We start from the raw sequence: 16,741 nt of genomic DNA, 5'->3' as shown, positions 1-16,741 counted from the left end.
AGAAAGGACGGGAGGACGGGGGGGTGGGGGGGGGGGGGGGAGATGGGCATGGAGGAGGGCCCTTGTGGGGATGAGCACTGGGTGTTATATGGAAACCAACTTGACAATAAACTATTTGTAAGAAAAAAAAAAAAAAAAGAATGAAACCCTACAATATGCAACAACATAGGTGAACCTTCAAGACATTCCCCTAAATGAAATAAGCCAGTCACAAAGGAACAAATACTGCATGATTCCACTTACATGAAGTGTCTAAAATAGTCAAACTCATGGAAAGAACAGAATTATGGTCAGCAAGGGCTGGAGGGAGAGGAAAGAGAGAACTGCCAACCAACCAAAATTTCAGTTATACTAAATAAGTAAGCCCAAGATTAGCTGTATAACATCGTGCCTACAGATAACAATACTGTAGTGTAGACTTAAAAATCTGTTAAGAGGTTAGATCTCATGTTAACTGTTCTTATCACACTGAAGTTAAAAAAAAGAAATGAAAAATACACGATTAATCCGAAAGACAAAAAGATGGAGGGATGGTTAGAGAAGCAAAGGAAAGAGAATAGATCATCTATTTATCCCATATGGAGTCAGTCTGTTGTAAAACTTGGTAAGTACAACTGGAGAAACCAATTGTAGTGGCTATCTGTTGTTTTGCTTGGTCTGTCTTTATTCCCCTTGTTTTTCTTTGGAAACCTGTCTCAATTTTCTTTTGGAAAATCATCTTTTCCAAAGATGTACTTTTTAGTACATATAGTACTTTTAGTACATAGATGTACTTTTTAGTACATATAGTTTTCATGAGGACTGTAACCCCTAACTTGGGGGAAGGCCTGTAACCCAAGACAGGCCAATGAGCCTCAATTTGGGAAGTTTCATTGGAACTTTTCGGAAAATGGAAAGTGTGGGATTGCTAGCCGTAAGATTTGTAAATCCTATATTTTGGGGGCCACCATGTGGAGGGTTGCTAGAGAATGAAGCCTTTAGGGGAAAACAGACTTAATGGATGGAAAGAGGGACTGAATTCTAATACCATCATTTAACCACCTGGATCCACCTCTGGAATTTTCAGTTATACAAGCTAATACATTATTTTCTTGGTTTAAGCTAGTTTGAAGTAGGTTTCTGTCACCTGTAATCTCAGAGTCATAACGGGTATACCTAATATGTACCTAATGTCTAACAATTGCTTAGATGGAACATAAACACCATTTTTTTTCAGCTGTAATATAATGTAACTTACAGACATGAGGACTTGTCATATCTCATTAAACACTCTTTGCCCAGGAATGCTGGTTCAGGGCAGAAACTATTCTCCCAATGGAAGAGAAACTCAAAATATTCTCATACTGAGAAAAGTAGAAATTCTCCAGTAATTCAATTAGATTTGGTGAATGCACTGGCTATCTGAAACACAGTATTTCCTCCTAGTTAGGACACTATGCTAGTATGAATCTTCTGCCTTTATCTCCTACCCTCTCTCTGCATACATGTATAGATAAACATACATACAACACATTTTCTTACAACTCAAAAGCATTGTTTGGTCAGTGGTTATGGAATTCTGAAAAAGGTAATTCTGAACAAAACAAAAGCATTCCTATACAGATATGATAAAACCAAGTGATATTATACAAGTGCTTGGAAGAGATGAAAATCTAATATAAACACAACATACATTTAACATACTGATTTTATGCTACAAAATCATCTTTGGCAAACAAGGAAAATTAAGTTTTTTTAGATTCTGTAAAACAATTCTGAAAATCCAAATGATAATTAGAATCGAACCAATTGATGGCTTCTGAATTACTATTTCCTTAAATGATTAAATATTTTTTAAACTATTAGTACTTCTATAGGAAGAATTTAATTATCTTATTCGGCATCATAATAATTTGTTTTTGTAACTCGATCTCCAAAAAAGGATACAATTTAATCAACTACCTTCAATAGCAAGTGCCTCATAAACAAATTTAATAGAGATTTTTTTCTATGAATTTTTGATTTCTGTATCATCAAAGAAGATCTATTTGAAAATTTTAAATCTATTTACCTGAATTAGGTTGAAAAGTGATATTTGTAAGTGTTCACTGAGGTTTCAGAATGTCCAGATTCAAATTATACTTACTTTTGTCAGCTAATAAAATGCAGCAGTTAGAAAGAATATGATGACATTAAAAAATCCTAGTAACATGTTGAAATAAAAAAGTCTATGTTGAAATCAGAAGTATTTATGACCATATAGAAAAGCTCAAGGTGCAATTAACATAACCCATTACAAATGGAGCACTGAGATATTAAAATGCATACAAGAAAAGAATAGAAACAATACCCTTTTTAGTTGTTGTTCTTTTAAGCTTCTCACTGTCCTTGCAGGCTCAGAAATGAAGTTTTTATAGTTTTCACATATATTGATCCGAGACTGGGCTACCTGCATTGTTCCCTCAAGAAAAGATTTCCAAACAGGATACATGCTCCTAAATTCAAAGAGGGACAGAAAAGTATTAGGCAGGAAAAAGGAAAAAGTTGGCTAACTTTATGCTTACTGGCTAGCACTGTGAAACAGAATGGATTTTTTTATAGTTGAAAATGTATTTACAGTGGTTTATATAGGTAGTAAAATTTTATCATATATAGGGAGAAACACTACATATGCTTTATTCCTTTATACCTCTGCAAAGACTATCTTGATTCATTAACTGTTCTTGATAATGGAATAAAGTAATACAAGGATTACAATTCCAGACAAAGCTAATGCTATAAAAATTAGTGAGTTCAAACTCTCCAGACCTTTCACTGTCTCAGGTCATCATTATGGATATCAAATTTCATTATTTCATTAAGATATTTTCCTAAATTTAGAGATGGTGTAACTGAGGCTCAGACAGATTTAAAAAATCACTCAAGATCACACAAGAGTATGGCAGTACTGAGATACAGATGGGCTATATGGTAGTACTGAGATATAGGTAAGGCTGGGTACCTTTAAAGTACATTCTCTTTCAACTACATTATATTATTCTCTTACATAAATTGATACAGCTGGGAAAAAATCATAAACAATCACTTATATACTTGAGAAGTCTATTTCTCTGACAAAAGAGTTCTATGGTAGCAATGTTCTACATCGGTTTCTGTGTTGTACCAATGCTTAGCCAGCATCCCATTGTGGCTTGGAATCATTCTAAGCAAGTTCCATCACCTTTACTTGATAAATACGCTCAGCAATCTCCTGGTAAAGTCAAAGAATTATTCATCTTTTGTTTTTTGTAGCCAATGTCCCTTTCAAAGCTTCTCTTCTACTTTGTTAATTCCTTAGTCAGTTCTAGTATGCACCTCCACTAGTGAAACATATTTTATAACTTATCATAACAATGGAGGGTATTTTGATTTTAAAAATGAGATGCTTGCACTGATGGGTTATAATAATCATCTCCTAAGATCTTCCTTCTTGTGCCACACAGATTTTCTACTATAGCAATGTATGCTACCTTGCGCTACATAAATGCTACTACTTAGAGCTAAAAAAAACCTTGGGGTATCTGGGTGGCTCAGTTAGTTAAGTGTCCAACCCTTGATTTTGGGTCAGGTCATGATCTCATATTCATAATATCAAGCCCCACATCAGGTTCCATACTGCGCCGAGAGAGAAACTGCTTAGGATTTTCTCTTTCTCCCTCTCTCTTTGCCCCTCCCCCCAGCCCGTGTGTGTGCGCATTCTGTGTCAAAGAAATAAATAAACAAATAAGTTAAAGGAAAAAAAGAATTAAAAAAACCTCATAACTATATTTTTCAGATAAAAATGATTAGTTTATATAATGGATTAGTTTTTGTAATACATCAAATGAATCAGTTTAGACGGAAATATTCTTTTATTCAAGCAGAAGTATATCACATTTCCTTTGGAAAAAAGATCCAGTGTGTTGTGCCAGCAAAAGCTGTCAGTATAAAAGCAAAATGAATATGAGATGATGGATGTTAACTAAACCTAATGTGGTAATCTTTTCACAGTATATGTAAATCAAACCATCAAGCTGTATACCTTAAACTTACAGTGAGATATGCCAATTATTTTTCAATAAAGCTGGAAAAAAAAACAGCAAAATTACACTCGCCCATGGCCTTAATGTATGACAATTGACGGAACATGGGAGGTAAACTCACCACAGGCCTTCCTAAACAGTCCAAACAATTGATTTTTCAGAGAATGCGGAGAGAAAAATTCAGTACTGTGCTTTGTAGTTATTAATTTACACTTAAAATACATTTTAAAATCATAATGAAAATAAGGGACCACTATGAAATGAGGTAAGAAGGAAGGAAGGAAGGAAGGAAGGAAGGAAGGAAGGAAGGAAGGAGGAAAGGAAAGGAAAGGAAAGGAAAGGAAAGGAAAGGAAAGGAAAGGAAAGGAAAGGAGGGAGGGAAGGAAGGGTGGGAGGAAGGAAGGGAGGGAGAGAGGGAGGGAGGATTCCTTCAGCTAAGCTCTCTCCTTAGGGAGCACTCTTTTCCCTTTCAGTCTTCAACCTAGTTGACTATTGTCCATCCTTCAGATCTCAGCTTAAATATAATTTCCTTAAATAAATCTTTCATGATCATCATCAACCCAACCCACAAACTCCATCAAGTCCCTCTGTTATTCACTCACATGGCTCCAGCATTTTTCCTTCAATTATACATATTTTTAAGTAATTGTTAGTCAATGTCTGTCACTCTCACTATAGTGAAGGTAGGGGTACATGTTTGTCTTTCTATCATATTCCTAGGGCCTAAACACATGGCCTAACATTTAGAAAGACTATAAAAGTACATGTTGCATGAAAAATTGAATGCATATATATGAGAACTACACAATAAAAAGAAAAATCTTTTTAAAGTTTAAAAAGAGATCTTTAGAGATTAGCAGATCTAAGGCATGCAAACATATTCTCAATAATGAGACACCATGAAAAGAATTTAGTTATGTTAATCAGAAGACCTGGGTTCAAGTTCTAGTTCAACCAATATAATCATATGTAGCACACTTCACTATACTTTCATTTCCTCAACTGGCAAATGGCAAAAACAACAAATATACCAGCACCGTGTATCTCACTGGGTTATTTTATAACAGTAAATGCAAATAATGTGAAAACCCTTGGCAAAAAAAAAAAGAAAAGAAAACCCTTGGCAGAGATTCTTTTAATGAATAAATAGTAACAGAAGTAGAATTGTAGTAGAAATGTTAGTGCTTGTTAACATAATAGTGATAGTTGCAATGGTAGTGATATTCTTCATTAAACTGAGGAAAAACAATAATGGGTGTAGTGTGATTTTTAAAATTTATTTCACTAGGCTCCATATATTTTGTGGCATAAGATACTAAGCATGCTTATGGTAGTTTGCTATTCTGCACAGGTCAGGAAATGAGGCTCAAAATTATGAAAGAAAGCAAGGAAATTCTTTTAAGAAACTATCACAAGCTAGATACTATATGTCATGTATTTTTACATTTACATTATCATCTAATCTTAATGTGAAGTTTGTAAAATAGGTATTATCTCCATTTTTCAGAAGAGAAAAGTAAGGCTCGGAAAGGCTGCAGAATTTCTCTAAGGCTATTTATTCACCTGGAAAAAGCACTCCCAGGGTCATAACCTAAACTTTGCCATTACTACTAACTACCCCTCTGCTGTAATCCCAAATTAACCATCTAATCTCTGACCAACACCTCTGTTTCTACTCATTCCCTTTAGGATTCTGACTCCAACTATTACTCAAACTCTATCAGAACCCACAATCCATTCTATCTTACCTGTCCCGCTCCCCACCTCCCACTGTATCTTACCACTCTCATATTTGCCTTCTCAGCTCCTTATCCAGCTTAAGTTTTATGGTCCACCATTCTACTCACTCCCTATATATATGCCCTTATTACCTTGCCCTTTTCTCTTTCTATCATTCTAATCTACAATTTCAACCTTGGGGGCCCCTGAGTGGCTCAGTCATTAGGCATCCAACTTCAGCTCAGGTCATGATTTAGCAGTTTGGGAATCTGGCTCTGCACTAACAGATTCTCTCCTTCTCCCTCTCTCTCAACCCTACCCTCTGTGTGCACATGCACACACACACTCTCTCTCAAAATAAACTATACAAATAAAAATTTCAACCTTGGTTAAATCCAAAGTTCTGTTTACACCATACCAATCTCTGTGCAGCGGAATGTTACTGGAAAAAACCATAATCATGCTGCCTGGTCTCAGTTTAAATTGATATCTGATAAATTCTAGTAAGTCCTTAGTGCTACCCAGCAATTCTACCATATTCCCCTAAATCCTCTTATCTCTCAATCTTCTACACAATTATTTCCCACCTTTTCCTCTCATCTCAAACCTCTAATATGACCACATTTTCAGTCGATAATGTAGCTACCAGAAGACAATGCCCATATGGTCCCACCACATCTACCAATCTCCCTGCTTCTGCACCCACACACTCTGTCATCTTTCTTTTTACTTGAAAGAACTACCTGTGCTCTGAAGGCCAACCCTTTGCATTTACACTACAATCTATTAACTCACTCAAGAATAGCAATCCAGTAATTGCGGTTCCTCCTACAACATCAACTTTTCCATCTCTACTGGATGGATGTCTAAATATGCTATAATGTCTCCTATCTAAAAAAAAACAAAAAACCCAAAAACAAAAACAAAAACAGGGTCACCTGGGTGACTCAGTTGGTTAAGCCTCCAACTTTGGCTCAGGAAGTGATCCACTGTTCAGGAGTTCGAGCCCCACGTCGGGTTCTGTGCTGACAGTGCAGAGCCTGGAGCCTGCTTCTGATTCTGTTGTCTCCCTCTCTCTCTTTTAATTATTAAAAAATTAAAAACAAAAACAAAAATACTCTATCAACCATCCATTTCTCTCTAGCTACCACCCCAATTCCTGCTCCCTGTAACAACATAACTCCTTGAGAGAATGGTCTGAAATTATTGTTTCTACTTACTCTGATCCTGGTCTCTCTTGATTTAACTTAAGTAAGGCCTTAACCTCCACCATTCTTCTGAAAGTGTTTTGTGATGTCATCAAAAATCTCCTTCTGGCTAACCCAATGGTCAATTCAAGCTTTGGTCCTATTATTCAATTTGTCAGCATAATTGACCTAGTTTGTTCTTCTTTAAAAATGTTCTTCCCTCAGATTCTAAGACATCATTCTCTCTTGATCTACTCCTACCCCACTAGCCACTCTTTAGTCTCCTTGGCTAGTTCTTCTTCATCTCACTACACTGTAAATGCTGGAGTGTCCCCAAAGTTAGTCCCCCAAGCTGCTTCTCTTCTCTAACTGCATTCAGTCTTCAAATAAGCTCATCTAAGCTCTTGGTTTTAAATACTGTCAATATACTATTCCTGAATTTTTATTTCCAGCCCAGGTATCTTTCCTATCTCCCAATGCCTATTCACCATATCCAACTTGGAGGTTTAGTAGGCATCTTAAAACTATAATGCCCAAAACCGAATTCCTGATTTTCCTAAAATCTGTTCTATAATTGATTCCATCTCATTGATAGCTATTCAAACCAATACACAAGGTTTAATTTTCATATGTTTATTGTCTTGTCTTCTCCTACTAGAATGTAGGCTCCATGCAGCAGAAGCTCTGTTTTATTCACTCTTAGATCCTCAGCACCTAGAACTGGGTCTGGCATGCTATATAAGGCACTCAATACATATTAAATGGAGGAAAGAGAGGAGGGAATGATCAGGCCTAGATATGATCCCAAATCTGTCTGGCTCCCAAACCTCTCCTCTTCTCCTGACATAAGATGGCTCTGGGTCCCAGTAATAATGCTAGCAACAAAAGAAGGGTCTCTTCACTCTAACAAAGAATAATAAAGCAACAAACGAAACAATTTACTTTGACTGTGATGATGGTCACACAAATCTACATATGTGATAAAACTCCACAGAATTTATGCATGCATATAAAACACGCACAAATGAGTGCATGCAAAACTGGTGAATTCTGAATTAGATTGGTGGGTTTTATCAATATAAATTTACTGGTTCTGATACATACTACAGTTATGTAAGGTATTACTACTGGGAGAACTGGGTGAAAAGCAGAACTCTCGGTAGTAGTTTTTCCAACTGCACATGAATCTACAACTATTTCAATACAAGAAGTAAAAAAAAAATTAACAAAACTATACATCTTCTCTAGTACTAAAAACATAATGCTATACATAAGAAGACTAGAAAATGTGATACATAAACTCATAATCTAAGACGCATTATACAGTAACTGAAAACAGGGAGAAAATACAGTGTTTAATAAATAAGAGTTCATGTTCTTCCTAGTAAGAAGGGAGAATATCTGAAAGTGTAGGTAACAGAGGGAAAGGCAAGAAGGACAACTGATTTCAGTGTAGCTGAGGTGTGGTAACTGCAGTACGACTATGGCTTGAGGTGCTCCCAGATTAGAGAACTAAGGATAAGAAAAGAAGAAATGGCCTGAGATGAGGAGAGAAAGGTAATTTGGGGCCAGGTTTCTTCACTGCTTTGAATAAACTTTTTTTTTTAACGTTTCTGAGAGACAGACAGCGTGAGCAGAGGAGGGTCAGAGAAAGAGGGAGACACAGAATCTGAAACAGGATCCAGGCTCTGAGCTGGCAGTCAGCATAGAGCCCTATGTGGGGCTCGAACCCAAGAACTGTGAGATCATGACCTGAGCTGAAGTCGGCCACCCAACCAACTGAGCCACCCAGGTGCCCCATGAATAAACTTTTTTAATTTAAAATTTTATCCTAACGACCAGGAGAAACACAGGAGATTTTCAAGCAGGGGGTGACAGTAGGCCCATGACAAAGACATAATGGGAGTTGGCGGTACTGCAGCTAACGAAATTATGAAAGGGAGAGATCACAGGCAGAGAAGCAGCTGCTTAATATTCCTAAGAGAAGATGAGTTCTGGAAAGAAGTCAAAGTTGGAGGCAGCTGACCTTTCAGTTCCCAGGCTAAAGAGTTAATAAAAACATGTGATCATTACTAGTTTATAGGCAATATTTACAGACAGGAATAAGACAGATAAGATTACTTAAAACAGTCACTAGACAGCTGAGGGAACTCTGAGAAATACTTACATAGAAAGGACTTGCTATGGTCTGAATGTCTGTGTCTCCCTAAAATTCCTACGTGGAAATCCTAACCCACAGAGATGATGGCACTAGGAGGTGAGGCTTTGGGGAGTTGATTAGGCCATAGGCAGATTAGTGCCCTTTTATTTATTTATCAAAAAATTTTTTTATGTTTACTTATTTTTGAGAGAAAGAGAGACAGAGAGTGAGTAGGGGAGAGGCAGAGCGGGAAAGGGACAGAAGTTCTGAAGGGCTCTCTGTGCTGACAGCAGAGAGTCTGATGTGGGGCTTGAACCCATGAACCTTGATGTCATGACCTGAGCTGATGTCAGATGCTTAACCGACTGAGCCTCCCAGGTGTCCCAAATTAATGTTCTTTTAAGAAAGACCCCACAGAGCTCCCAAACCCCTTCTACCATGTAAAGGACATGCTAGAAGTTGAGAAGCCTGCAACTCAGAAGAGGAACAATCTCCAGAACCCATTCTGTCATCCTAGTCTCAGACTTCCAGCCTCCAGAAGGGCAAGAAATAAATTTGTCATTTATATGCCATGGAGGCCGTGGGATTTTGTTATAACAACCTGAACAGACTAAGACAGGGCTGACAACCTGTCCTCAAAGTGTAAAAAAAAAAAAAAAAAAAAGTAGGTCTAAGAGAAAGTGGTGTTACAACTGTCTAGTTTCCAGTCCTTCATGATGTCTATGTATCCTCCAGGTCTACCTCTCCTCTGATCCACCCACCCATATACTTTACACCACCCATGCTAGACTGCTCAGTTACCTAACATCCATATTTTCTCATGCCTTAAGGTGCTACTTCTGCTTAGAATTCCTTTTGCCCAACCTTGGCAAACTCCTGTAAATTCCTTGAGACTCAGATCTAGAAGCCCAGGTTTTCCTTTATAGTCCCAATACCCCTCTCCTCTCCTCCCCGAACACCACAACTATCTACAGTAGCTATCTCCTATAGGCTCTGTAAGGACAGGCACCACACCTCACAGTCTCTCTGATCCTAAAGTGTACTTTAACAGCTACCATGTAGCAGATAATTTACATCTATCTCATTAATAAAGAGTAAATCAATGACTGTCTAAATAGCTGTGTGACCTTGAGCAAGGCATATAACCTAAGACAGTTTCCTAACACATAAAAGGAAGATAACTATATGTAACTCACAGGGTTGTTTTGATAATCATGAGAGATAAGCTGCTGTCCCTAACAGTGTCTGGTATTTAGTAAATATTTAGTAAAAGATAGCTTAACCTACTTTTTCTTTTGGCTTAACATACTTTAAAAAAATAAGGTTGTACAAGCTAGCCAGGGAGCAGAGGCTTTTTATCCTTACTAATTTGGTAATCTAGATCCTGAATTTCAAAGAAACTTAGCATATAGCCTATCTATAAATTGGAGTCCTTGTTTACTCACCAGCAAGCAATCTCTTCCTTGGTCAGGTTTTGTTCATGCTTGTAATACTTAACTATATAATGTTCTATCTCTCACTCAAGGTTTTTGCTCTACTTGTCTCTTTTGCCTAGAATTTCACATCCTCCCTCTTCCCCTCTTAGCTGAATTTTAAAGATACTGGAAAGTCCACAAGAAAGTCTCTATTTTTGTTTATTTTCTTATTATTCCACATTGCAATTATACAAATCTATTACAGCTATAATGCCACCTTCTAAGTTATCAGTCAGTTCTGCAATTGTGAAGAACTATTACATATTTCTTTTTTATCTTTCATTTTCTAACTCTGTTAAGAATTTATCTGATGTCAGTCTTCACTGAAAATTCAGCAACATGATTTCATATTCAGACTCTAAGCCACACACTTGAATACTGAGTTCTTAATTATCCTGGATTCTCTGCTATCATTTCATGGGCATTAGTTTTAACTTCAAGGTCTAAAATCTTGACTCTGACTTTCTGGTTCCCTTAATAAATACTAAGGGCAGTCTTGAGGATAAAAGCCAATAATCACTTCCAAATTAACTTCAAAAAAAAAAAAGGAAAAAAAGACATCAAATCCTAAACAAAAACAAAAAAATTACAATAACTTTAAACATTTTTATAGGTCACTGACAACACAATTTATATTCCATTGTGACCTACCTTCTTTAAAATTTGTATGTGGGATATTGACTAGCCAATTTCTGGATACACTGTTCTGTGTGTGTGTGTGTGTGTGTGTGTGTGTGTGTGTGTGCATGTAAAACCTAGAAACTCTTTTCCCTAGGCTCACAAAATTTCATCATTCCAAATTTAGAATTTCAGAATTAAAGAATCAATGACCATGGCTGAACACTATAATCTTGTTTCATTATTGTTGTACTAACGTGTTTAATTGGTAAATCACTCAGGAAACAATTTGCATTCCATTGTCATCTACCGTCTTAAAAATTCCATACATGGGTATTAATCAATTAAACAAAACATAACCTTAGTTTAACACCTAAGGAAACTATTTTATACAGATTATTTGCATATGTTGTGAAATATTAACATTTTCTGATAATTTTGAAATTATATCTAAAAACATAGCAAAGAAAAGCAATTTTTTAAAACACTGAAATCTACATTATCTATGTGATATGGTTCTGAGCAAACTTATTTTTAGAGAAAATGGACAAGATTGACTTATTAAGTTACCTGTAATCATTCCGATCATCAACTTTTATTCCAGGCCAATCTCTCTTCAGATATTGACTAGCCAACTTCTGGATACCCTGTTAAAAAATACACACATATATATTTTATAAAATAAGTATTGTGCCATTAAAAAAACTCTTTTCCTTAAAATACATAACTTGGCAAATCTCATCTTCCCAAATGTAAATTTAACTCAAAAGAACCAATGATAAATGGTAGAACATTATAACTTGTCTCATTACTGTCACAGTCCTCTCATGTCCATTTTTAAGAAAGGGTAAGTATAAGGATGAAAAATTGAAACTCAGTTGATATGCTTTCCACTTCACCAAATTACCTGACCAGCTAAAAGCAAACTCCCTCTGGAATATCACAGGATGCATACCTGCCCACCTCTGCAGAGCTCTGATTACACAGCCTGACATCTCAATTTCCACCATTTCTCTGCGGTGGCACTGCACTGCATTTCTAAATCCAAACTCGTCACAGATCATGAAAGACACTATCACTTTCAATTGGGAGCAGACAAAGATACACATTCACTTGTAAAAGAAATTAACGAACCTGTGCTATTCCATATTAGTCATTTTGAATCAAGACAGATTTTAAGGTTTTTTTTTCTTTTTAAATAATACCATGGCACTGATTATTTCAAATAAAGAAATTAGTTTTACAAAGAAATATATACCCATTTATTGTTAGCCATACAACATGAATGTGGATAAAACAGACTATTTATCTACACTAGGTACAGTGGGTATTAGGATTTGAACAGAGACTATTTGGTTTTTTAAATGTTTGTTTTATTTGTGTGTGTGTGTGTGTGTGTGTGTGTGTGTGTGTGTGTGTGTGAGAGAGAGAGAGAGACAGAGAGACAGAGAAGAGAGAGAGAGACAGAGAGATAGAGAGTGCACACAAGAGTAGGCAAGTGGAACGGGGGGGGGGGGGGGGCAAGGATCCAAAGCTGGCTCTGCATTGACAGCAGCAAGCCCAAACTCACGAAATCATGTAGAAATCATAAACTTTAGGACACTCTTCTCTCCATACAACTTCAAGAAGAATAAATAAAATGCTGAGAGGAAGAACAATTACATTAATTAACAGACTGCCTACTTTAAGCAGAGGCTGCCCAGGTAAAATCAATGCTGCACTGTATACATGGCACCTTTCAACTAAGGTCTACTGCCAAATCAATTTGGCTTGATTAAATCCATTGTTGAATGCTTCTATTTATCATTATTTCAAAGCACCCAAAGGGTAGCAGGAATTGTAAAGAAGCTCCTTTGAATCTCGAGTTCCTCCTGAAATTGGCAATAGTTTGGTTTCACTATTAGAAGGTACTTCTCAGAAGGTATATTCTGAGAACTCCATACAACTGCATAGCCATAATACTTCCATTTATATACCATACTTGAAGATCTCAATCATTAAGTGTTCTCTGAATATGTACAGTACATTTTCACCTCTGTAACTTCTTCATACTCCTATTTCTATGAAATATCTTCCCATCACTTGCATTCCTACCTGCTAAACTCTCACCACCCATACCTTTAAGCTGATTTTTAAACTTCCTAACACAAAATATTCAAAATTATATATACGAAAATACAAAAAATTTTATTGCCTAGGTATTTAATTTCATTTCATCAAAATTGAATTGTTTACATTTCAATTTCTGCATTTATTGGTTGGAATTCCTTTAAAAAACTGTTAATGATTATGTATTTTTGAGAGAGAGACAGAGTGAGAGCAGGGGAGGAGCAGAGAGAGAGAGGGAGACAGAATCCAAAGCAGGCTCCAGGCTCTGAGCTGTCAGCACAGAGCCTGATACAGGGCTTGAACCCACAAACCGTGAGATCATGACCTGAGCCCAAGTCGGACACTTAACCAACTAAGCCACTCAGGCGCCCCTAGAATTCTTTTTTAAAGAGCTACCCTTCTTTAACTATTTGGTTATCCTGAGGTACAGTTCTTAAAAGAAAGGCAAGAAAATATTTTCTTTGTCCAGTTTGCCTAAAGGTGAGCAATGAATTTTTAAAATAACATTATGAACTCATGTATTTTGAATAATAAACATATTTCAATTTATTGCAGTCATTATTCTTTTGATGCTCTGTTTGTTATATCTGTAGTCAGTAAGGAGTTCCTCCCAGTTGGCTCCCACATCATGACCCCAACAGACTTTGATGGTTTCTTTGTTTTCTTTTACAGTTCTTATTCTAGATCTGCAGTAAGCTAGTTTTCTAAGGAATTCTGACTCCTTTCTGGGAAAAACCAGATTTACAGACCACAATCCAGGCATTTCCTTATCTATCCTTCAAGTCTTTGTGTCTTTCTCTAAGAGGTTTTTTCTAATCAATGTATACAAAGTAGCTCACCCTCCACTCAGTTACTCTCTCTCATACCACATCACTTATTCATAATCCTTATTATGATACTGTCTGGTTTAAATAATTTTTTTTGTTTCCCAACATAAACTCTATCAGGCAGGAATCTTGTCTTTTTTTTTTTTTTTTTTTTTTTTAGTCACAATGTCTCCAGGCTATAGCAACAAGGCTAGCATTTAGTTGATGCCAATAATTTCTACTAACTCCATGAATAAATGCCACCTACATTATTCTATTTCGAATGTATAAGAGCCAAGCTCCTTTTGTGTTTCTGTCATTCTGACTTAGAAATGTCTGAATCAAAGTTTCTCTGTTTCCTCAATTTTTCCTGGCGGGGGGGGGGGCGGGCAGGGGGGTAAACGTGCCAGATTTCTAAGATTATTATCAGGTGGTTTTAATATAATAAATAAATTCATTTGTAAAATTACAGTTGAATTTGACCATTTCCATTATTGGAAGAAAACAGGTGTGGATATCCTAAAGCAATAAAAAAAATAACAGAAATTTGTTCCATACTTAGAAGGCAGTACACATTAATTTTTGTAAAGGTTAAAATAAGTAAAAATTCCTGAATTAAAAGAAGTCATAATATGTGGACAGGAATAAGAAGTATGCAATATAAAATGGGAGGCAACACATGGTTACTACCAAATAAGTGACAATATGTGATATAAGTTCCCAGGTAAAGAAAAGATCATCTGATTTTTTTTCTTTATTTTTATTTTTTAAATTTTCTTTTCTTTAGATTTTAGTTTAAGCTAGTTTTGTTTTGTGTTAGAGAGGATGTTCATGTCAGAGCAGGGGAGGGGCAGAGAGCCAGAGAGTGAATCCCAAGCAGGCTTTGCACTGTCATCCCACGAAACACAAGATCATGACCTGAGCCAAAACCAAGAGTCGAACGCTCAACTGACTGAGCCACCCAGGCACTCCTCATCTGATATTTTCCTAATAAATTACATCTAAATGATATGATAGTTGACTTATGAAGTTTAATTCCTCCAAAGTGGTTGCAGAACGTATCATACAGAATATGGGATTTCTGAGCCTCATATTATGAGTAGGAGTAAGAAGGCAGAATGACAGCACTCAAAATTTATATAAAACAAATGAACTTGATAAGCATTTCTACACATTTATTCCTCTTAACTCTGTTGGGCCTTGTTAAAATCACAGAGAAACTGGATACCTAAGAGGATATATAATTTACTTACGATCACGTAACTCGTTAGGTTTGAGTTAGAATCCCTACTTATCATTCTAAATCTTCACCAAAAAAACATCGTTTTAGAGTTGATTTTCTCCAAGTCTTTAAAAAATGTTTTTATTCCTTTTTCAAATTTTTATTTAAATTCTAGTTAGTTAATATATAGTGAAAAAATTTCTAAAATTACTTTATCTTTTTTTGTGCATTGTAAGCTACAACAGCAATTGCTAGAGCTCTGAACCACAAAGTTGAACTGTAGTAAACTGAATGAGCCCTTCAGAGATGAGAGGAGGGATTCATGAAATAGATAAACAGTGAGATCTTTAGATGAAAGACTTTATTCAAGTTAGTTCACAGAGGCAGGAACCATGACTTCTGTGTGCTTCATGCAGCTGTTAAAGATCTAATCTGTATGGATGCTCAAGAAATACTCTATGACCATTATAGGAAAGGTCTTAAATAACACTTCATGCCTCTGAAAGCATGCTATACTTAAATTAACTGGTTTCCCTTTTATATGTTATGTTTAAAGCTATATTGTATGAATGAAAGGTCTGTACATAGAGAAAATAAAGTCTACCTTAATTAAGTGGCTAAGAAAAATAAACCTATGGCTGGCAATTTTCTAAAAAGTTTTTTTTTTTTTAATCACTCCCCCAGGCCACAACATTATTCTCTACAACGGGTGCACTAAACACATATTATTTATTTCTATTTCCCTGAGCATCACTGATGGATAATGTTGATTTGATTTCCAATACAGTTCACTCTGCAGCACTGGCTTTCATAAAAATGTGCTATCAATGCAGTACTTGGAACATCCGATAACATCTGATTCCAACTTTTTAAAAAGCTATCAGTGTCTGATGTAAGACTCGCTTTGTTTTACCTCCCAATAACACTTGCTATATTGCTCTAACAAGTGAAGCAACACAAAGAAAGCCACTGTTGAGTAGATACTGGGAAATGAACTGATGGCTTAACCTTCTGCCCATTTACCACAGCAAGCTGAGCAAGAGTGTGCTCTGTAGCACTCACACAGGTTATTTGGTGCCCATTTTGGCCCCTTAACATACAGAGTAACTCATACTTAAATTTTACTAAGGGTTTGTTATCAGATGGCTCTTCAAAATTATATGACACCATGTTATTTATATGCATATTTTTTATTGTGAAAATCCCAAGATTATGTTAAAAATTAACAAGTCCACTGTATAAGCTGAATGGTTCTAAAACTGATATAAATTCTATAATAATTGTCTCTACTATTTTTTTTTTTAATTTTATTTATTGGGGGGGAGGCGCAAAGAGAGAGGGATGGAGAGAATCCCAAGCAGTCTTCTGCTGAAGTGGGGCTCAATCTCATGACCACAAGATCACAATATCAAGAGTCTGACACTT

The 16,741-nt window shown here is 36.1% G+C and overlaps 1 protein-coding gene across 1 annotated transcript in view; it reads right to left on the bottom strand.

The window, feature by feature from the left end:
- Positions 1-11,826, bottom strand: part of LOC120226887 (F-BAR and double SH3 domains protein 2-like) — a gene marked incomplete at both ends in the record, with an annotated part of 82,561 nt that extends 70,735 nt beyond the window's left edge. The window contains 2 exons of the mRNA XM_039225058.1: positions 2,330-2,474; positions 11,750-11,826. Of these exons, the coding sequence (XP_039080989.1) occupies positions 2,330-2,474; positions 11,750-11,826 (222 nt within the window). The remainder of the gene's footprint in view (positions 1-2,329; positions 2,475-11,749) is intronic.
- Positions 11,827-16,741: the final 4,915 nt, after the last annotated feature.

Source organism: Hyaena hyaena, unplaced genomic scaffold, assembly GCF_003009895.1.
Source record: "Hyaena hyaena isolate Hyena2069 unplaced genomic scaffold, ASM300989v1 scaffold_1887, whole genome shotgun sequence".
Classification (NCBI taxonomy): domain Eukaryota; kingdom Metazoa; phylum Chordata; class Mammalia; order Carnivora; family Hyaenidae; genus Hyaena; species Hyaena hyaena.
Note: the sequence above shows the minus strand (reverse complement) of the source record. Positions and strands in the feature narration are given on the sequence as shown.